The sequence below is a fragment of the Notothenia rossii genome (assembly GCF_949606895.1).
Source record: "Notothenia rossii genome assembly, chromosome: 7".
In the NCBI taxonomy this organism is placed as follows: Eukaryota; Metazoa; Chordata; class Actinopteri; order Perciformes; family Nototheniidae; genus Notothenia; species Notothenia rossii.
The window spans coordinates 61,044,540-61,068,360 of NC_136905.1; the positions used below are offsets into that span (position 1 = coordinate 61,044,540).

The window sequence follows — 23,821 nt, forward strand, 5'->3', positions numbered from 1 at the left end:
TGCAACACTCCCGCCTTTCCGGTTAGTTCCTAGCTGGATCACTCACTACAGAGTAACGCCTTTGTCTTTTTCGGTCGTTTGGAATTTTTTAATTCAACCAAAATGAGGGAAATTGTGCACCTCCAGGCAGGCCAGTGTGGAAATCAGATTGGTGCCAAGGTAATTATAGTTTATATGTAAAAGTGAATTATTAACTCATTCATAAAATGCATGGATGTTGCATTTAGTTTGGGCGGGCCGGTTAGCGGGCGGCCGGTTAGCGTACTTAGCAAAAATGCTAACGATAGCTACATACTTAGAAAGCTAAGTCATGCTATGTATCAGGTCATTTGACCGTTGTGTTTTATTCTCTTCTAGTTTTGGGAAGTCATAAGCGACGAACATGGCATCGACCCAACCGGGTCATACCACGGCGACAGCGACCTGCAGCTGGATCGCATCAACGTGTATTACAACGAGGCTTCAGGTTAGTTTTGCTTTAGCACATAGCTACCTTTGGTAGCTCCGCCCAGGGCCGGTCCTTAGCATTGGCGTTAAAGATGTTCGCCTAGGGCGCCAGATCTGGGGATGGGGCGCTGCGCTGGCAGCTCTGGGAGGGGGAAAAACATTTTTGACCGGTGTTGCTCATTCTAATTTTCGGCCTTGATGTAACAACAATCATAATTAAGTAAATTAAACACTCTTTTCACCCCGGTTATACTTTTCATTTTCCCTGTACGATGGGCGCTGTAACGGCCCGTCCACACAGCGGCGTGCGTTGAAGCTTCAACGCTTCTGCCCATTCACTTTGAATGGGGTGACGTCATGCTTCGCCGAACTGCATTGTGGGATCAAAGTGTAGCTTTTCTCGCGGTGCTCGCTGCAAAAGTTGAGCAATGTTCAACCTTTGAAGCTTCGACGGAAGCGTCAGCCAATCGAATCATATGCTAGTACAAGCTATAGCCCAGTGGTGGGGAACCTTTTTCCTCTCAAGGGCCATTTCAATTGTTTCAACATCCTCCGAGGGCCGTGCAAATGATTGACCTCTGCTTAAAAATACTAAAATCACAGCCCATTCATTTCGCCTTTCTTTCATGCTGTGCAAAAAACAACCTCTTAATCCAGATATCTTACCATGACTCGCGTATGCATTCACGTGCACGGTTGTGGCATGACCACCAAAACAGAAAGATATGGACACAAGATGTGTGCAACTGCAAATTTATTTAGTTTCCTATACATGTGAACATGATTTGAGTGGTGAATGTTAAAGTTAAAAGCATCAATCTGGTGCACTTTGAGAGCAAAATTAGGAGATCTATGGATACATCTCTCAACATCCATATGAAACAGAACTGTAAGCAGATATTTATTTTTCTTTATGGATATTTTACAAATCACTCCTTTCAAACTGTATTCTTGTTTATTAATAACAACTTTTACTGTCATAAAAAGGTTTCCCGCGGGGTCTTAAATTTGATAATCTGAATTTAAGGCCTTAAAAAGGTCTTAAATATGACCAAAAAAATAAGAAAGGTCTTAAATATGATTTAGAAGGTCTTAAAAATGATGGGATTTGAGAGGTACTTCTGTGTTGCGATCGCGTCTAAAATGTGGTTTGGAGAAAATGTCCGGGCTGCAAAGTAACCAGTACGGTAATAGCCTTTCAGTTCCCCCCAACACTTTCTATTGAAATAAATCAACATGGAACCAGTAATCACTGACTTTGTTTCCCCCGGCCCCTTATCGGAGAACACCCAGCTAGTAACCTAGCAACCAAGCTTCAGCTAGCGGCAGTCAGAAACTCATGTCTCTTCGAATCTACTTACAAATAAAATATGGGGAAGTGTAAGTTCAACCGTATTTGGTTGGAAAACTTCTAATTTAGTGCTTGGTTGAAACCAGTGGAGGGGAACGTGTTTGAAGCCCGCTGCACCTTTTGCAAAAGAAATTAGCGTGTGTTTTGCTAATGTAGCGTTAGCTAGTGCAGCGTTAGCTAGTGCAGCAGCTCCCGCAACAACACCGGGGGACCTCCAGCGACGTTTGGGTCTACGTCGTCAACCCTAAAAGTGGAGGTGATGCTAAATACAGTAGTTAAACACCAATCATACAACAGCAACAATGAAAGATTGTAGCCAAGGCAGCAGAGCTCTGAATATAGCTATTGTTACTCTCTCTCTCACACACACACACACACACACACACACACACACACACACACACACACACACACACACACACACACACACACACACACACACACACACACACTAGGGCTGCTCGATTATGGCAAAAATCATAATCACGATTATATTTGGTCAATAATTGATATCACGATTATTAAATAATTTGAACAGTATCTTTTTAACTGTTGACTACCCTGAATGTATAATTCAACTGAAAAACCAATACTAAATTAAATAACTTACATATTTAAATAAATAATATCAAAATAATAAACACCAATAAACAAGATCAACCAATGTTTTGGAGCGCACTTCCACAAGCTACTAAACATAAATAAATATGATAAATACAAATAAATGAGACTAAAATGAATTAGATCAAATGTGTTGTAGTGCACTGTCACAACCTAGCAAAGCTAAATAATAATTTTTTTCGATTATGTTGTTTTTGTAATTGTGGCAGGTCAAAATTGTAATTGCGATTTTAAAATATGATTAATTGCACAGCCCTAACACGCACACAGAGACACACACACTTTTTGGCACAGTTCTGTGCTGTTATGTTCAGTCATTGTTTTTATGTTGAACATGAATTCATTTACTTTGTAAGTAATTATGGGACGTATTTCTTCTTTCATAGCAATTTTCCTTCATACTTTCTTGCCGTGAAATAGGTCTTAAATTCTATTCAAAGTGGTCTTAAAAAGGTCTTAAAAAGTCTTAAATTTGAGTTGGCGAAACCTGCAGGAACCCTGCATATAGTATTTTATACCTGTTTACTTTATTCTCTTATTTTCTTATAATGATCATATAAAGATGTGCCTTTACCTCACTGGTTGTAGAAAAGGCTTCTTATATTTGTTAGCATAGCTAGCTAACCAGATGCTAATAACAACAAAGTTATGTATGACAGATGAACAGATTGCCACTGGGCTTTCAACTAAAGTCACAGCCACGCAAAAACAGCGGCATGTGTACGGCTCCTTATGGGTACTGCAATTTTTGGGAGTGGCGTTCTGGTGCTCTCCGTCAGAACTGCACCCCTATCAGCCGAGACATATACCACGTGATGACACGTTAGGCTCGTGTTGTGTTCAAGGACCCTGACCTTGACTAGGAAAAACAGGCACTTGCTTGTTTAACTTTTTTGCGGTCTAGATTTCTCTTTTTTCTTTTTTTTTGCGTGTGTTTATAAACTACCTCGAGGGCCGTACCAAATTATCTCGCGGGTCTGAGGTTCCCCACCCCTGCTCTAGCCAATCAAACCGCTGCTTGTGTGTCCGGGGCGGGAGATTCAGGTCAGTGTTTCCCACAGAATTTGACTCTATTTGTGAGGGCACCGCACCGCACCGCATTTGCTTGTGAGATAATGTGTGCTCATATTTATTTATTTATTTATTTATTTATTTATTTATAAAGCTCTCTCTCTCATATATATATAGCAAGGGGCAATAATGCAGATTTGTTTTGACTTTTTTACACTTTGTTATTCTCCTCCTTTCCTCCGCTCTTGTCTCTGATTGTGTGTGTGTGTGTGTGTGTGTGTGTGTGTGTGTGGGGGGGGGGGGAGAAGCGGAGCCCCGCCCTTCAGAAACAGAGCGGAGGCAGAATGTAAATACGCAAAGCAGTGGACACTGAAACATGCACATACAATGGATGAATAACAAAGGTGTTTAGTTTATTGAATAAAAGAGCACATGTTCATGTGAAAAGTGACCGCAGATAGATTACTTCAGTTGCAATTTGGTGCTATATATTTTTTTCTTTTTTTAAATAAAAAAAAACAACAAAAAAAACACTTTGAATTTCAGGCAGGGCGCGGGGCTCCGTTGGCAGGGCGCAGCGCCCCGTCAAGACAATGGTAGGGGAAACGCTGTATCCAGCCTGATCCAAATAAGGGCCGAGGCGGGACCTGCTGCTGAAGCACAAGGCGGGGCTCCAAGCTCCCGATCTAGCTGAAGCTACCAAGCTAGGCTAACATGCTCACATCCTCACATACTCATGCTCACTTAATAAGCCTTGTTCAACATAATTTATTTAGCTAATACTACAGTGGGCTGCAGGCGAACCAAGTCCGCGTTTCGCTGCATTCCTTGATCTCCAGTTATAAAGCCGGACTCCGGCTAATAATAATAAGTGGTGACCCTTTTTCATTTTTGATTGTTTATGTAGATTTGTAGTATTTGTGTTACTGGAATAGGCAACACAGGCGGTCGCCTAGGGCGCCAGATCTGGGGGGCGCTGCGCTGGTAGCTCTGGGAGGGAAAAAACATTTTTGACCGTTGGCGCTCATCCAAATGTTCGGCCTTGATGTAACAACATTCATAATTAAGTCAATGTAACACCCTTTTCACCCCGGTTACACGTTTAATTTGCCCTGTACGGTGGGCGCTTTAAGTGATGAAAGTTGGGGATGTTGGCTTATCAGGCGCCCGCAGCTCACAGCCAAAGTGCGAGCGTGGTAGCGAGAGAGCGAGCAAGGGAGAGGGCGCACCGGTACCGGCGCTGTTGTTATTAGAATCTGTTGCTAGCTGCGCTAACGGATATAAGAAGTAGATGTTTCTACAACCAGGGTGGAGGAGAGCTCTCCTGTCAGACTGAGAGGCTCAGTGAGGTTAAGGACTCTGAGTATTTAGATAGTTAATTTTAGTCTAAGTTATCTCAGTGGGTCTCAAACATTTTGACCACAAATTATGTAAACACATATTTCCAAGGCACTCCTTTTATAATTATTAGGATGAATAAAAACAAGTTTGAAATCATTCCAATGTATACTTAACCAAAAATATCGTTTAAAGTTGGAGAGATACAAAAATATGCATAAATAAATGTTAACTAGGTAGAATAAGATATGAATGAACAACAAAAATAAAATAAGCTACATTTATTTGTTATTGGCTATGGTAGGTTATTGGTTATGTTCAGATACTTATTTGATTATTAAAATGTAAACTGATCTTTTTCATATGGGCGTTTTAGAGTTGTACCCCCTAGATCAGGTCTCTAGTAATTGTGTGCTCAAAGTGCACCAGATTGAAGCATTTTACTGTGAAATGTTCACAAAAAAATATTCCCGGGGGGGCATACCCCGGACCCCCCTAGAGGATGTGACGTCCACCCCCCAATTCAAACATGTTCATACAATACTGAATACATTTGAAGCCATTTTGACGTCTATTACCTATGTCAATAAGTGTCTGTTTTTGCAGTGTTTTTGTCTTTTGTAGAGATTTTTCATTTATTCTTTACAAATAAAATGTCGCCTAAAATCTCACCTAGGGCAGCAAATTGTGTAGAACCGGCCCTGGTACTAGGCCTCAAGGGCCTTTCTTGTGCTGACACATGGCTGAGACATAGAAACAAATTGGCGGGGCGCACACACTAAAAAATTCCAGTTATGCTGGGCCCACGTGCCTTAGCCCCGCTGCTATGACTCCATCCTAGGGGAAACACTGTATATATATATTAGAGATGGGAACGAATATGAGAAGTTATTTTTATTTTTTGGGGAGGGATGCCGAAGTTGATTACATATTATCAAATTGAATAATTCAATGTATACGGCAGTGCCATAGCTAAATGTGTTAGGTGACGTCTAAAGGTGTGTTTTGCTCCGCTCACCGGTCCCTCACAGCGGGCAGAGCTGCAGGTGCTGATCTCTCTCTCTCTCTCTCTTTCGCGTCCGGTTATATACTTCACTCGCTTTTATGTTCAAATCCATCAGATCTAGCTAGTTCTAGCTAATGATATGGCTGCTGCCCCTCTCTACACGCAGATCACGCAAACTCAAACCTCATCTTATGCCCAAATGCGTTGCAAATGCGCTCCGCAGCCGTTGCAAGGTTCCAGCGCTAACAGTTCATGAGCGTGCTCCCCCGCCCCCTGTCACTTGCGACACATGAGTGGCCAGCCTAAACAATAAAAAGGGCTGCTTGGCAACTGTGTGTGGCGGCAAAGTACAATGACATTTTGACAGGAGAGATTTAGTTTTGCCGGTATTCAACATATTTTACCAGTCATAGTCCGGTAATTATTTACACTCTAAGAAGGGTCCTACACAACAGAAATGGCGTCAAAAAGGAATAATGTGTGGAAATATTTCGACCAGGTTAGTGAGTGCGGTATAGAGTGCAAACTATGCCAAATTAAACTTTATATACATATTATACCTTGCTATACCCGCAACCTCCATTCCAGGTGAGAGGGTCTTCTCTACAGCTGGCCTGATTGTGAATCGCCTCCGCACATGAAAGCTGTAGGCCTGGCTATAGTTGTCAAACTGTGATCACCAGTTCAATACATTTGAAAAATTCGACTTGGTTTCTATACTTATTTGAATATGTAATTATTTATTTCCAAAAGTTATTGGAAAAAAACTTTTTGAAAATAAATTTTATAATTTATATTTATTTTATTTATTATTTTATTTACCCAATTTTTTTTTATATAGGATATGTACATTTCGGTTAACCGTTTTTTGGGGGGTCGAATATTCGAATATACATTTGCTTTCAAATTCCCATCCCTTGTGTGTGTGTGTGTGTGTGTGTGTGTGTGTGTGTGTGTGTGTGTGTGTGTGTGTGTGTGTGTGTGTGTGTGTGTGTGTGTGTGTGTGTGTGTGTGTGTGTGTGTGTGTGTGTGTGTGTGTGTGTGTGTGTGTGTGTGTGTGTGTGTGTGTGTGTGTGTGTGTGTGTGTGTGTGTGTGTGTGTGTGTGTGTGTGTGTGTGTGTGTGTGTGTGTGTGTGTGTGTGTGTGTGTGTGTGTGTGTGTGTGTGTGTGTGTGTGTGTGTGTGTGTGTGTGTGTGTGTGTGTGTGTGTGTGTGTGTGTGTGTGTGTGTGTGTGTGTGTGTGTGTGTGTGTGGTTACGTCCTTAGCTGGCTTATAAGCTATATAACAAGCTAAGCTAACAAGCACACAAACACCTGCTAACATGTATAATATTGTCATTTTAGACTTCTTGGAAGTTCTGTTGGTATATTCAACCGCACAGCACGACATTTTAATTGTCTGGTATTTAATAATAATAGCTTGGATTTATATAGTGCCTTTCAAGGGACCCAAGGTCGCTTTACAAGTAATAGGGCAAAAAACAAACATAACAAAACAAAAAGTCAGACAGGCAAAACAACAGATCGATTTAGGGGCCGAAAGCCTTGGCAAACAGATGGGACTTGAGGGCCCTTTTGAAGGCGTCGAGTGGGGATGTTGCGAATCTCTGCAGGGAGAGCGTTCCAGAGGGTGGGGGCTGCCACACTGAAGGCTCTGTCCCCGAAGGTTCGTAGTTTGGTGCGGGGGGTGTTAAGAAGGCCAGAGTGAGGACCGCAGGTTCCGGGGTGGGGCATGTGGGTGAAGGATGTCCGATAGGTACTGGGGGGCAAGGGCATGGAGGGACTTGTAGGTGAGGAGGAGGACTTTGTAGGATATGCGGGACTTGACCGGCAACCAGTGTAGGTGGATGAGGGTGGGAGTGATATGCTGCCACGGCTTTGTGTGTGTGCAGGGCTCGACATTAAGGGCTGCCCGATGGCCCGGGGCCATCTAGTATTTAGCTCGGGCCATGAAGCCTCACCTGCTGGTTGCTAGGGCTGTAACGATACACTAATCTCACGATACGATACGATACACGATATTGAGCTCACGATATGATATATATCACGATATTCAGCCAACGATACGATTCGATATAATTCGATACACTTACATCATTTTCTGAAAGATTTTAAAGGGACAGTGTGATTTTGGTGACATCTTGTGAGTGTTCCATTGACTTGGATTGAATTAATTCAACTGAAAACTGAAAGCATCAATTATACAATATATGGCTCTGACTAGACAGAGAGTCTACAGCTTGCAAATGCTGGACAAAATGACTCAAAAGATGTGGTGAGAAAATTTGTTTCATTTATTGAAACAGTGCCAACTGTAGTTTACAAGCCTTTACGTAAGTACATAAAGTGCAGTATCACAATGGACAATGGAGAATTAAAAGGTGCAGCAGGTGGCCTGTTCTGAACAGATTCTTTTACAGCATTTTTAGCTTAACACAGAATATGAGGTAGCCAATAATTCAAGTCACTAAGAACAACATTTAATGTAAAATGTACCTGCCAATAATTCAAGTCCAAAGGAGTAACATTTAAGTCAAAAACACTAAACAGAAAGGCTCCTCTCTACATAACTGCATCTACATTCTCTTCAGATTTTTGTTCAGGAATATAATCTGATCAACGTGGTCTGGGAGAAGTGCACTTCTCTGAGCAGTGACGATGGCCCATTCCCAAACCGCCCCCTACACCCTACCCCTCCGTTTGCGTGTTCACGCGGAGGGTCCGCCTACGAGTGTGGAGCGGTGTGGAGGGGGAGTGGGCTATCAAGCCCTCAAACAGCGAGTCTGCAGCGGTGCTGACTTGAGACCGGTCTCTACCTGACCGGAGTCGCGCTGTGTATGTCCGCTGCTGTCAAGCTGTTAACAAGTAGTTCCAGCAAACATCCACTGATAAACTGCGATGTTAACAACCTCATGATAACCTCATATGTTTTAAGTTAGGATCATACCTGTGTTTAGTCTAGAAAAAGGTAAATGTATGCATTTTATTATAAAGTTGTGTATATTTACAGACCGTTGGAAAAACTAAGAAGCTTATAAACATCAGGTTTAAAACTAAAAGAGCTTTGAAACACAATGAAAGATGTTAGGAGTTTTATTTGAGTTATTAATTTAAACTTTTTGTCTAAGAGATGTTGATTTGAAACCGTTGTTACATACAGTTACGGCATTTTCAATTTCTGCCGGAGAGAGGGGAGGCCGTCCCAAAGCTTGCTGCTGTATTTACTCCCTCCATCTGACAGGAGGGAGCCTCGTTGAGCTGCGAGTGTGGCTACAGACGGAGTTCACTCCGTCGAGGGAGTGGTTTGGGATTGGGCCGATATCTCCGGCGGTAGAGAAGACCCTCTCCAGTGTGGTTAATGTTTGCCGCCATTCTCCTGAACCGCTTCGCACTCACTGCGAGAAGAAGACACCGGCGTCTGTGTATCTAGAAATGCTCTACAGCGACACTAGCGGCTCGGCTGGCTGACGTAACCGCTCTTCATGCAAAGCGAACGGGGGGGAATGGACAGCGAGCAGAGTGCCAGGCGGAACACGGGGGATTTGAATGGGAGTTAATGTATCGATACCCGCGGCTGAAATATCGATACTTTCTCGGGAAACAAAATATCGATATACAGGACTGTCTCAGAAAATTAGAATATTGTGATAAAGTTCTTTATTTTCTGTAATGCAATTTAAAAAAAAAAAAAAAAAAAAAAAAAAAAAATTTCATACATTCTGGATTCATTACAAATCAACTGAAATATTGCAAGCCTTTTATTATTTTAATATTGCTGATTATGGCATACAGCTTAAGAAAACTCAAATATCCTATCTCTAAATATTAGAATATCATGAAAAAGTATACTAGTAGGGTGTTCAACGAATCACTTGAATCGTCTAATTAACTCGAAACACCTGCAAGGGTTTCCTGAGCCTTGAAAAACACTCAGCTTGGTTCAGTAAACTAAATCACAAGTATGGGGAAGACTGCTGATCTGACTGCTGTCCAGAGGACCGTCATTGACACCCTCCATCAGGAGGGTAAGACACAAAAAGAAATTTCTCAAAGAGCAAGCTGTTCACAGAGTGCAGTTTCAAAGCACATCCACAAAAAGTCTGTTGGAAGGGGGAAATGTGGCAGGAAACGCTGCACAACCAAGAGAGATGACCGCAGCCTTAACAGCATTGTGAAGAAGAGTCGCTTCCAGAATTTGGGGGAGCTTCAAAGACAGTGGACTGAAGCTGGAGTCCAGGTATCAAAAGTCACTGTTCACAGACGTGTCCGGGAAATGGGCTACAATAGCCGTATTCCCATGGTCAAGCCACTTCTGAACTCAAGACAACGGAAGAGGCGTCTGACTTGGGCTAAGGAAAAGAAGCACTGGACAGTTGCACAGTGGTCCAAAGTCCTCTTTTCAGACGAAAGCAAGTTTTGTATTTCATTTGGAAGTCAAGGCGCCAGAGTCTGGAGAAAGGCTGGAGAGGAGCAAAATCCAAGTTGCTTGAAATCCAGTGTGATGTTCCCACAGTCAGCGATGGTTTGGGGAGCCATGTCAGCTGCTGGTGTTGGTCCACTGTGTTTCATCAAGCCCAGAGTAAATGCAGCTGTGTACCAAGAGATTTTAGAGCACTACATGCTTCCGTCTGCTGAAAAGCTCTATGGAGATGAGGAATTCATTTTCCAGCATGATCTGGCACCTGCCCACAGTGCCAAAACCACCAGTAACTGGTGTACTGACCATGGCATTACTGTCCTCGATTGGCCTGCAAATTCCCCTGACCTGAACCCCATAGAGAATATGTGGGGTATTGTGAAGAAGAAGCTGAAAGACACCAGACCCAACAATGCTAATGAGCTAAAGGCCGCTATTGAAGCATCCTGGGCATCCATAACACCTCAGCAATGCCACAGGCTGATTGCCTCCATGCCACGCCGCATTGATGCAGTAATCCGTGCAAAAGGATTCCCAACCAAGTACTGAGTGCATTAATGGACATTTTCAAATGTTTGATTGTGTTTTGCTGTTATAAATCTTTTTTTTTTACTTGGTCTGAGGAACTATTCTAATTTTTTGAGATAGGATTTTTGAGTTTTCTTAAGCTGTATGCCATAATCAGCAATATTAAAATAATAAAAGGCTTGCAATATTTCAGTTGATTTGTAATGAATCCAGAATGTATGACATTTTTGTTTTTTTAATTGCATTACAGAAAATAAAGAACTTTATCACAATATTCAAATTTTCTGAGACAGTCCTGTATATCGCAGGATCGATTAAATTGCACACCCCTACTGGTTGCCCGATCGGGCAATCTATTATACCAGTATCATGCAGCTCGCGGATGCAGTAATGAGTGACCTAAACATATCTATAACTAGTTTAGGTAGTTTGAGTCGTAATTAAAATAGCTAAGTGTGATATTCTAACCTGAAGTGTCTGTTTTTGTTCCGCTCACCGCTGCATGTGATCATGCAGAGCTGCGTGTCGACTCGTCAGCAGCAGCTGATCTCTCTCTCCCGTCAGATTAGACTTCACTCGCGTTTATGTCCATATCGATCAGATCCAGCTAGTTTTAGCTAATGATATGACTACCTGCTTATTAAAAGACACCCTGACCTAAACAATGCAACTGGGTGAGGCCACAAAGTATAGCGCAGCATTATGCATTTGTTTACATGCCCACCAGAACCCCGAGGCATTAGCAACAGATCAACGCACAATCAACCCATACAGCACATCTCTTTCTCCACATTAAGTGTTACACATTAGAATTGACTACTCTTGTCCGTCAGTCCGTCCGTCAGTCCGTCCGTTAGTCCGTCCGACTGACGGACAACTTCTCACTTCAAAAAAGAAGAAGAAGAAATCTAGATCGCGAAATAATTAAACAAGCGAGTGCCTGTTTTTCCTGGCCAAGGATAGGTTCCTTGAACACAACACGAGCATAACGTGTCTTCACGTCTGAAAGGAGTGTAGACTTTAGACTAGACTAGAGTGCTTACGGAGAGCACCGGAACGCCGCTCCAGCTCTTAAAATATTGCAGTACCCATAAGGAGCCGTACACATGCCGCAGTGTTTGCGTGGCTGTGTCTTTAGTTGTAAGCACAGTGGCGATCTGTTGTTATTAGCATCTGGTTAGCTAGCTATGCTAACGAATTTAAAGAGCTTTTCTACAACCAGGTGGAAGAGAGCTCTCCTGAGAGGCTCAAATAACCTCAGCTCAGTGAGGTTAAGGCACACCTTGATATGATCATTATAATTATTAATGAGACATTAGACTAAATGAAAAACAGGTATAAAATACTATATGACAGTAAAAAAAAGTTGTTAAAAATAACAAGAATAGAGTTTGAAAGGGGAGTGATTTGTAAAATATCCAAAAAGAAAAATCTGCTTACAGTTCTGTTTCATATGGGTGTTGAGATGTATCCATAGATCTCCTCATGTTGCTCTCAAAGTGCACCAGATTGATGCTTTTAACTTCAATATTTAAAAACAAATCTTTCCGGGGGAGCATGCCCCCGGACCTCCCTAGAGAAGGTTAGGTCCCCCCCACTTAAATCATGTTGACATGGATACTAAATACATTTGCACACATCTTGTGTCCATATCTTTCGGTTTTGGTGGTCATGCCACACCGTGCATGCATGCATGCGCGAGTCATGGTAAGATCTCTGGATTAAGAGGTTGCTTTTTCTTTGCACAGCATGAAAGAAAGGCCAAATTAATTGGCTGTGATTTTAGTTTTTTTAAGCAGAGGTTGAGTTCAATAATTTGTACGGCCCTCGGAGGATGTTGTAAAAATTGAAAGGAAAAAGGTTCCCCACCCCTGCTGTAAATAATAATAAAAACCCATGATTTATAACTTAACATCATTTTCTCTATTGATCTGAGTATATTATAAAGAATAGCCAGTTCATTGAAGCATTATAGCACAGGCCTTTGTCAGATGGTATATTACGCTGTTTTTTTTCCTGCTTCGAATAGTCCTCTCTGTTTTCACCATACCTGTGTTTGCATCACTGATTTTAACATGGGGGGTCTATAGAAATTCCTCCTTTCTGCAGTCATCGCCTATCGGCCAATAGATGAACTGCAGTTTGTGGCACTTCCTTATTGGCGTCCCAGCTCTGCCCCAGAGTTTGCCGCTTGGTTTGGTCCATCCCACCAGGGAAGCATGGAGAGACGCAAGGAATCTACGTTGTCCCCGTTGTTATCACAAACACCCCTGCCTCTGTTGGTACACATTTACTGACATAAACATTTGTATCATCTGTTGTAGACCCAAATACATTAAATAAAATAAGAAGTCATTCTCAAAAAAGTTCAACTTCATTCTTAAAATGTATAAACACGAACAATAGTTAGATTGATATTGATTTGAGTGCACAATAGACATAAAATAATTCAGAGAAGAGAAAGAGGTATGTTATCTATCAAAACCCAGTTAGATTAACATTCATTGGATTGCACACTTAGTTTGTTTGTGGGGAAATGTAGCAAATACTAAAAACGACTCCTTTTGAGTTATTATTTTACATTTGGATTTCAAAAGAGGTAGGCCTATGATAACTTAAAATTAATAATAATTATAACTAGGGATGCTCCGATCCCCAATTTTGGGGGCGATCGCCGGAATCAGTATCGGCAGATCCGATCGAGTGGGCGGGGCCTAAATGGAAGATTTAAACATCACTTTAAATCTTCCATTTAAAGTGATATTTAAAACTCAGTTAATGGGGCTCATTCACTGGAGCTTCCACAAACAACAATAAACTTGTTATTACATTCAAATGATGTACATTATTCAAGTTTACATTCACTTTGGATAATAACACGGGAGAAATGAGCGGAAGCGCTCTCTTTTCCTCTCTCCCTCTCCTGACAGCCTTTCAGTATCTCATGCAGCTCACTGATCCAGTAATGAGTGACCCGACAGTGAAGAATAAATATATGTATAACTAGTTTAGCTTGTTCCAGAGGTAGATAAAATAGCTAAGTGTGTTAGGTCTAACTCTTGTGTGTTTCGCTCCGCTCATCGGTCCATCACAGCGGGTGGAGCTGCAGGATTTCTGCTTCACACTCGTTGCATACCGCTATTTTACTGTCTTTTTCGGACACCCTAAAATAATGCCAGAGCGGTGAAGCCATTTTGGCGAGCTTGTTTTGCCGCGCACAGAGAAAAGTGTCATGTATTTTACGTCATGCGATCGGCTCTCGCGATCTGCATGTTTAGATAGCACTGATCAATCGGTAGAGTGAGTATCGACCGATCGATCGGAGCACCCCTAATTATAACAGACCAATCATTTTAAAGAGCAAAACTAAAATAAAACTATGATAGGCACATGTTAGTGTGACACATGTGCCTGCTTTTGGGAGCAGAGTCTCTTTATGCATGGGGGGATAGTGGATAGTGCAACACGGAGGTCCTGCTCCACTGACAGCCGGGGGCGGGTCTTGTTTTTCACATGATATGCGAGTGAGTAAACCGCCAGCTCGCACAAGTAGGAGGTTGGAAACGGTAAAAGCACGTTGATAAAACCCTGAGAGGGATGGATACTTGTGTCCCACAAGCAGCCAAAAGATATCCAGAAGTAGTTCAAAGTAGTCCCCCCCCCCCCCCGGAGAGTAAAAAAAAAAACCTCTTGCATTTGACCTAATTTGCACTTGTCAGTTTGAAGTAATTCCACGAGGAACTCTTTTTTCCTTTGTTCAACTTTAGTTGTGTTCTCACTCCCATAAATCAATCGCACGTGTGACGGGGGGGGCGGTGTGTAGCTGCGCAGAGTGCAGCAGCCTGCGCTGCTGGCTTCCTCCAAGTTTACAGTAAAACAAACTGGTGGTGTGACCAATGGCCATTTACAATTATTAATACTATTATTAGCATTAGTCTATATTTTGGTTGAAACTAAGCCAGAAAAAAAAAAGCATAAATAATAATAAAAGAATATATAAATAAAATCGAATTTTAAAAATAATTTTCGATTATGGAGACTGTAACGAATAATCGCTGGCATATCTACCTTTTTAACGGCTCGTTGTAGCTCCAATAGCTGCAGTCCCCACCCTCTCTGTGAGCCCAGTGTGCTCTGATTGGTCGGGACGTTGTGAATCGCGCTGAGCTCCGTGGAGGTGTGGTTTCCTTGTTTAGCGACAGCGAAACACAGCCAAACTCACCCTAAGCACACACAAAGTCACAGCCGAAGTAAAAACAATAAGTGTGGCTTGATATTGAGTAAGAAAAAGGTTGATAAACGCTGTGAGAATGGGTCTGCAGAGAGAATTTCGCCGCGATCCCAACTGTCTATCAGCCTGCAGCCAGGGAGGAGAGATCAGCAGAGCTGCCTGCACTGAGTGTATGTGTGAGGAAGTCCGTGGATTGGTCAATGTGGACCAATCAGCGGGGGCTTAACGTAACGGCTCCGCGGACGTAACGTAACGGCTCCACGGATTGGTCCATTTGGTTCAATGGACAGTGACGTATCTCCAACGAGGTGTTTTGGGGAGGTATTTTCTGTGTTAGAGTTTTACTCGCTACAGGGTGTACTTTGAGGGTTTTGAATCTGCAGACCATTTACATGCATAAAAACCTTCATAACACACAAGGGGACGGGTAATAACCGGAAAAGCATGACATGGGAACTTTAAGCAGTCGGTATTAAATATTTCTAAATCTGAGCAATTTGTTTTATTTGCAAAAATCTCGCCTAGAGCCGGCCCTGGCTCCACCGTTTTCAGGATACGGCAACAAGTCAACAACCTGTGGGCCATCTAAGCTAATTTACAGATGGCCCTGAGCCCAATAGAGATTGCCCTGAAAAATGCGCGCGGACGAAATGGCACGAAGGCCTCCCCCTAGAAAATGTAGATGTTTGCAGGTCTTACTGTAGATGCTGTCTGGTGCATTCTCTAGACCAGGGGTTTTCCAAGTGTGGGTAGGTGAGCCTCCCCTCAGAGAACATAAGAACAGCCGCGCCCCCCCTCCCAATTATTATTGCTGTTATTATTATTATTATTATTATTGTTGTTGTTAATATAATGCAGGGGTATTCAATTGTATTTCAAAGAGGTCCAGTAAGTGAAAATGTAATTTAAATGCTCTGTTTTCGCTGTCTACCTTCCGCCATTTGAAATTACTCCGACTGTTTCTCTCCTCTTGTATCGTCTCTGTGTGTGTGTGTGTGTGTGTTTGAATCTATAGTGCTGACTGCACCGATTTGATTGGCTGAGTAGCGTCACCTCCTTAAAACATTAAAGAATAACTTTTTAAAACCTTTTTATTTTTATGTTTTAAACATATTGTATAAAACTCCCCCACTACTTGGGCTATTCCTTGCACCCCTTTAGAATAAGCCCGAATGGTCTCAACCATATTGCATCAGTAACGTGCACTTGTTATTATAACAAGATCGCAAGGACACTGGTAGCGATCAGAAAATTGAGTGTTGTTCAGTTTGTGTGTTGTGGAACATGCGTGTCCGTGCATGAAAATATACCACACACCCAATTACAATTGCATGTTCAATTCAATACCCTGGAAGTTAATACAGTTGTTAAAGTTGGAACAGCCTGTGGACAGCCGTTCTTCCTTGCATGTCAATCGCCGACACCTTCTTACAGAGGACAGGCACATCTAGCTGCAGCACGACCCGTATATTTCCGCACGCCGTGTTCTCAAGACATATATATTTTTTTAACATTTTCAACATGGTGGATAAATCCTTATATGCTCCCGGCAACATACTGAACGTCAACTTCGCCTCCTTATTACACTCACCCCTACTTTAGTGGGAACAATGAGTCTGCGTCTTTGATGCACACAGGAATAAACGCAGATCATACTCTGGCTGCAGCCTTTACCGGTACTTGCTTTTGATCAAAGTCAATGCGGAAAACCTGCACTCACACGGGTAGGTGGAGGTGAAGGGAATGAGCACTTTTACAGCCGTTTTGGCGAGGTGGGGGAACTCGGTCTCCACAGACAGCCACAAGTGGGCAAGTGTCACTTTACTCGTCTTTTTCTCGTTCTTTTGTGTCTCACGCTGCGCCTCCCCTGAAGCTCTCTGGCGCCCCCCCAGGGGAGGCGCGCCTTACACTTTGAAAACCGCTGCTCTAGACTGAATTATAAGATGAACCACCACAATATTATATTGTACAATTTCAATTTTATCCTTCATTTCACTTGTTTGTTTGTTCTTGTTTGTGTTTGCCCGCTTGCATGCCCTGCATAGCTATAAGAAATACTTAAGTTGTTGGTCAAGACACTTTTCATCTGATGAAGGCAAATGCCTTCCCAGATGTAAACAAGTAGAAAACATTACTTTCAGTTGTAACTGCCAAAACAAACATTATTTACACTATTATGGCCCCTGTTAAAAATGTTTGTAATGTTATCTACTGTAAGTTGGTCGGATGAATGCCTCCTCATCCGGAAACTGACCAAGCAGCAGTCGAGAGGAGCGGAGCGCATCCGCGAAGCACACAAAATGGCGACGTCAGAGTTCCCGTTAGCCGGCAAATCTAAATCTCTTCCGTCAAAATAATTTCCCTTTAGCGCAATACCGCTTCAGTTGCGCCACTTATATGACAGACAAGAAGAGTATGTGACAGACAAGAATAGTCAATTCTAATGTCTAACACTTAATGTGGAGAAAGAGATGTCCTGTGTGGGTTGATCGTGCGTTGATCTGTTGGTATTGCCTCGGGGTTCCGGTGGGCATGTAAACAAATCAGGAAACAAATGCATAATGCTGCGCTATACTTTGTGGCCTCACCTAGTTGCATAGCGACACTTATTGTTTAGGTGTCTTTTAATAAGCAGGTAGTCATATCATTAGCTAGAACTAGCTAGATCTGATCGATATGGACATAAACGCGAGTGAAGTCTAATCTGACGGGAGAGAGAGATCAGCTGCTGCTGACGAGGCGACACGCAGCTCTGCATGATCACATGCAGCGGTGAGCGGACAAAACACACACTTCAGGTTAGAATATCAAACGTAGCTATTTTAATTACCTCTCAAACTACCTAAACTAGTTATAGATATGTTTAGTTTTACTGTCGGGTCACTCATTACTGGATCCTCGAGCTGCATGATACTGGCATAATAGATTGTCCGATCGGGCAACCAGCAGGTGAGGCTTCATTGCCCGAGCTAAATACTAGATGGCCCCGGGCCATCGGGCAGTCCTTAATGTCGAGCCCTGCGCCTTTAACGTATTATAATATACAAGAATTAGCGAGTAACTTCGTTTTTATTCTGTTATTAGGTGTAACTGTCTGCTGTAAGAACACTGGACTGTATTAACATGCCCACACATTTCTTTTAAATTATATAATTTAGCTTACAATGTGCTTTTTGCTGTGTATGCTCATGATTTCATAGGCAAAGTATGTTATTAAACTTAACATGAAGACGAACAGGGGTTTGCTTGAGTCATAATGCAGCGATAAAATAAAAATAATGCTTATCATGCTATTTTTAGGCAATAGCATAGGTCTCAGATATATAGCCTACAAATATATAAAAAAACATGTCTATGAATTGTTTTGCTCAAAATACCAAACAGATCACCCATTGTAGCCATGCCTCATATCCCTCCATTTCACTTCCTGTTTCAAGAGTGCGAGTGGCGAAGTCCCTCCCTTTCCAGGGGAGCTCCATGGGACCTTATTTTGGAAACAATTATGTATTGAAGTCAATGGAGAGAGAAAGATTATCTTTCGATCCCAATTGAATTGTGCCACGAATTACAAATATGATGTTTGTCAATTTAAAAGATAATTTTGCAAGTCAAAAAAATACAAATGTGTCGTAAAACTGTGTAGTAACACATTTTTTTGTGTGAAACGCTTAATGAACTACATCTCTGGTCTCGCAGACTCTCACAACAACACACGTCACCAAGATGGCCGTCACTACTGTCTTGTCAACAAAGCGATTGACTACCCTCACTATCACCACAATGAAACACGTCCAGAAGAATGTCATGCAAAGCTGCTTGCCTGCCTGCCTTCCTTTGATTCTCTCTGAACTCTCTGGTCTTTTTAATGTTTAATGTCAACCATTTGTGCAGATAGCATGAAGTAGAACAGATCGCGGGTGCTAATGTAACGTTAGCATTTCTCCCCCGGGCGTAATTGGTGTATTATAGAATGATCAGTGTGTGACAGTACTCTTCAAAGGGTTCACGAATTATGACTACTACTCTTACTGTTTAACATTTTGGGTTACTTAATGTCACTTCATATTAAGGCTAATAAAAATGACAAGGCTAAGACTGTAATGCTAACTAACGTCCTTGCTACTAGCTAAATAGCTAACTTGATCCAGCCATTCCTGGTCCTTTCATCAGAAGGGAATCGAAAGAACGAGCAAGACCCATTGCTGGTATGATAACAACCTGGTACTAAGCACACAGGCATCTTGTTAAAGTTATCTTATCTGTCTCTTATATTTAGCGGAGGAAAACAATTGTGACATCAGTTATGACATCACTTACACAACTCTGGGATTTGTAGTCTTTGTAGTTGCGTATTTTTCATAGTCTTATATTTCAACAGTTTTACGACAAACTGACTTTTTTGACATGGAAATGATTTAAGATTGACAAAAATGTTTAATTCGTGACAAAATTCTAACGGGATTGAAAGATAAGTTTTCTCTCCATTTTTCCAAAATAAGGTCCCATGGACCGAAAGTAGATGGGCGTGACTTCGCCACTAGGGATGGGTACCGAGCCCCGGTGTTAAACGGGCCCCGGGGCTGAATTATTGAAGACCGTGGTACCGTTAAGCTCCGACGTTAGCTGTCTTTTTATCGGTACTGGAGACATGTACAAAATATGTTATATGTTTTATTGCTACACAAACATATTGCAGTTTTAGTGTCGCCAACTCCCGTTTCTAACATGCAAAAAGACTGCAAAAATGCTTCTATGATTATTTTTTGTATTTTTGATCTCTCTTCCCCGCCTGCTTGCGAGGGGGCGGGGCAGTTTACACACAGGCAGCTGCTACATGCAGCAACACACACACGGAGGAGACGGCGGAGAGAACGCGCTCCGAGGTGTGGTTAAACTTTACCCGTCTAAAGTGCAATAAGGGTTTAAGCATGTAAGGGCGGTAACACGAGCAATTTGTTGAAACATTTAGCAAAAGTGAACCACATTCAGACGGAGAAATGCATCGGGTTCGACTGTCTTTCTAGTAGCTCTGTAGCACCATCCACAAGTAACGTTTCCACGTCAGGTATGTATGCTAGCAGCAACACACGGAGTTAACTACATTATACAAACATGGGTTAATGATTAGAGGAAACTGAGTTATTTATTTTGTTAGTTTTGTTCACAATTTGTTTAGTTAGTTTACCTTATTTTTTTCTCCAAAAGAACCGATAAAAGTAACGTTAAAAGACCGGACCGATAAGCGGTATCGATAAAAGTAGTAGTACCGTTAAAACCTTAACGATACCCATCCCTATTCGTCACTCTATAAAGCTTTTTTTTTTTAAAGGAGGGGGCTGAGCTCACGATGCAGCTACTGTCTAAAGGGAATACTGCCTTGATGAAACGCCATATCATGGATTATCAAGGATTATTTCTAAAACATTATGGAGCTCAAAGGCTTTGTCTCTTGCCGGTGAGTTCCCTTTTTATTTCCTGCTTCTTCACACACATGCTCTGTGCCGTACAGGTTAGCTCTGAGTGTTAGCGATGCTAATGTAAACACTGACCATATTACGTCCAAAACAATCGGGCATTGTTTCTGATATCAACGTTTCTGATAGGTTCGTGGGTGTAAAGCCAGCCTACATTTCCGATATTACGTTATATCGGACGCAAATCTGGATCCGCTCCGTTGTACCCCCGTTTTTAGAGATTGGGTACAGAGGAAAAGAGAGAGGGTTTTATTTTCTGACGCTGCGTGAGTTCCCTGACACACAGGGGACACATTTATGTATAAAAGACATCAAAAAGTGCATTTTGCATGATAGGTCCCCTTTAACTTAAATAAAACAATACGGAATAATTTGTTTCTTTGTGTTTGGATCACCAGGTGGAAAGTATGTCCCCCGGGCAGTGCTGGTGGACTTGGAGCCTGGCACCATGGACTCAGTGAGGTCCGGTCCCTTTGGCCAGATCTTTAGACCAGACAACTTTGTCTTTGGTAAGGATGTAAAACAATTCTTGTTTTAACTTGGGTTGATAAAGTTGGATTTTGTTGGGAGAGTAGAACTTTAGAACTGCTCACTGACATTAAATTGTGTTTGCAATTATAACAAAGACATCCTTTTTTGTAGATTTAGGACGTGTTGCCACATGTTATAGACTTGTGTGTTTGCATGTGACATAGGCCAGAGCGGAGCTGGTAATAACTGGGCTAAAGGTCACTACACTGAGGGAGCCGAGCTGGTGGACTCGGTCCTGGATGTGGTGAGGAAGGAGGCGGAGGGCTGCGACTGCCTGCAGGGCTTCCAGCTCACACACTCCCTGGGTGGAGGGACCGGTTCAGGCATGGGCACGCTGCTCATCAGCAAAATCCGAGAAGAGTTTCCAGACCGCATCATGAACACTTTCAGCGTGGTGCCTTCGCCTAAGGTGCTTATAATACACCAAAATACTCCAACATTAACCATTACCTCATCTTGCTTCTGCTTTAATGCTGCTCCCTCTTCCTCCTCTCACTCCAGGTTTCAGACACAGTGGTGGAGCCATACAACGCCACCCTCTCGGTCCACCAGCTGGTGGAGAACACAGATGAGACCTTCTGCATTGATAATGAGGCGCTGTATGACATCTGCTTCCGCACGCTGAAGCTCACCACGCCATCCTACGGAGACCTCAACCACCTCGTTTCAGCCACCATGAGCGGGGTGACCACCTGTCTGCGCTTCCCCGGCCAGCTCAATGCTGATCTGAGGAAACTGGCCGTCAACATGGTGCCCTTCCCCAGACTGCACTTCTTCATGCCCGGCTTCGCCCCCCTGACCAGCCGAGGCAGCCAGCAGTACAGGTAGAGAGACTGTCGGACCCTCAAGCTGTATTTTGACTGTCATTACATCATTTTTACATTATACTCTGGTACAATTCAATTTCATAAGCGTTCTCTTGTTTCAGCAAATAGAACAAAAATATTGAATTGCTGTAATGATCACATATCCTTCAATTGTCCCGCTGCGGGGGCTTTTACAATGTGTCAACAGCAAATGGACTCACAATTTGAAATAGTCATATATTTTTTTAATACAATTAACGGACATTTTTGCAACCCCCTAAAATACATGTGTATATATGCTAGTATTTTAAACGCGATTTAGGCAATTACTTTTTTGAATGGATTGACACCATTTAAAATTAACACTTACTGATGGTCGTTCTTCCTACAGGTCGTTGACGGTTCCTGAGCTCACCCAGCAGATGTTCGACTCCAAGAACATGATGGCAGCCTGCGACCCGCGCCATGGCCGCTACCTCACGGTAGCCGCCATCTTCAGAGGCCCCATGTCCATGAAGGAAGTGGACGAGCAGATGCTGAACGTGCAGAACAAGAACAGCAGCTACTTTGTTGAGTGGATCCCAAACAACGTGAAGACTGCCGTCTGCGACATTCCTCCACGGGGCCTCAAGATGGCCGCCACCTTCATCGGCAACAGCACGGCCATCCAGGAGCTGTTCAAGCGCATCTCAGAGCAGTTCACCGCCATGTTCCGCCGCAAGGCCTTCCTCCACTGGTGAGTGATGGAGGGTTTACGTATTTCAAGATTAATCGTTTGGACAATAAATGTCAGGAAAGAGTCAAAGTTATATGCATTTAAGTAACATTTCCTTGTTTCAGGTACACCGGCGAGGGCATGGATGAGATGGAGTTCACAGAGGCTGAGAGCAACATGAACGACCTGGTGTCTGAGTACCAGCAGTACCAGGACGCCACCGCTGAAGAGGAGGGCGAGTTTGAAGACGAAGGCGAAGAGGACCTGGCCTAGACGCTCAGCCCAACGTTGTCTCCCCCTATGCGACAGTTAGTTGGGGGCTCGGACCGTATGCTAGAAACGCATCATTGTAGAATTATTGACAATTGGCTTTTAATCAATACAACTACTGTTTTAAAGAATCCCACAGTAATTCCTCTGAATGTCGCACAGTGATAGCAGTTCTTGTCCATCTTTCCTTTTTTCATAAATTGTTATTGTTTTTTTCTCATTTTTTTTCTTCCTTCCTGCTTTGGATATGAATGTTTTTATCTTGTGTTTTCTGTTTTTCAAGGTTTATTTGTTATAAAATAGAACGTAACTGAACAGTTCAAAGCACTTATCGCTGAACTTGACTAATGCCGTTCGATATGGTGTTGAATTATTTTGCTAAACAGCTTACACCGAAAGCTATAAATCGTTTCATTCATTGTTCAAATATTCCTAGTGTGCGTGTACTGGGATGTAATAACATAAAATGTGAAGATGGATTTGAATAAAATAATTATGATTTGATGCTACATTGAGTTGTTACTTTTGGCTGAACTGAACTATGACCAATGTTTTATTCACTGAAATTATGTAGTGCTCTTATTTATTAACTTAATATAACCTGTATGGAAGCCCATTTCTGCCACTCAGGACAAAAAATATCCTGTTAGTCGTGTTGAGAAACTAAATAATCACTTGGCATGTTTAAATAGTGAGACCGTTTCTCAATATATATGTATGATGGTAATTACATTACATGTCATTTGTTGGACGTTTCAATCCAAAGTGACTTGCATACATTCAGTACTGTGGGCAATCCCCACAGGAGCAATTTGGGGTGAAGTGTCTCGCCCAGGGACACAACGACATGCTGACTCTAGTGGGACTCGAACTTACTACCCCCTGAGTCGAAGTCCAGAACTCTAGGAACTCTTGCTAGGACATAAACTTAAATAGCCGTTATCATTAGGGCCTATAAGTTGTAAAATACACCAAACGCAAAGCGGAGGCCGTATATGACTAGAAAATGCGTGCGAATGCTGTAAACTGAACATTTGTGGCTGAAAATGCAGAAAAAGCTGAATATGTTATTAGCT

General features: G+C 42.4%; 1 protein-coding gene across 1 annotated transcript; it reads left to right on the forward strand.

Moving 5' to 3' along the window:
• LOC307047048 (tubulin beta-1 chain-like) lies at positions 1-23,254 on the forward strand. Its single transcript, XM_079693762.1, has 7 exons — positions 1-159; positions 358-466; positions 20,822-20,932; positions 21,119-21,363; positions 21,456-21,778; positions 22,152-22,496; positions 22,601-23,254. The coding sequence occupies exons 1-7, from the start codon at positions 103-105 to the stop codon at positions 22,746-22,748; spliced, it is 1,338 nt and encodes a 445-aa protein (XP_079549888.1). The 5' UTR covers positions 1-102; the 3' UTR covers positions 22,749-23,254.
• The last annotated feature ends 567 nt before the right edge of the window (positions 23,255-23,821 follow it).

Coding starts and splice junctions, on each gene's coding strand:
- LOC307047048 (XM_079693762.1), top strand. CDS start 103: ATGAGGGAAATTGTGCACCTCCAGGCAGGCCAGTGTGGAAATCAGATT. Junction 160..357: donor GAAATCAGATTGGTGCCAAG/GTAATTATAGTT, acceptor ATTCTCTTCTAG/TTTTGGGAAGTCATAAGCGA. Junction 21,364..21,455: donor GCGTGGTGCCTTCGCCTAAG/GTGCTTATAATA, acceptor CTCTCACTCCAG/GTTTCAGACACAGTGGTGGA.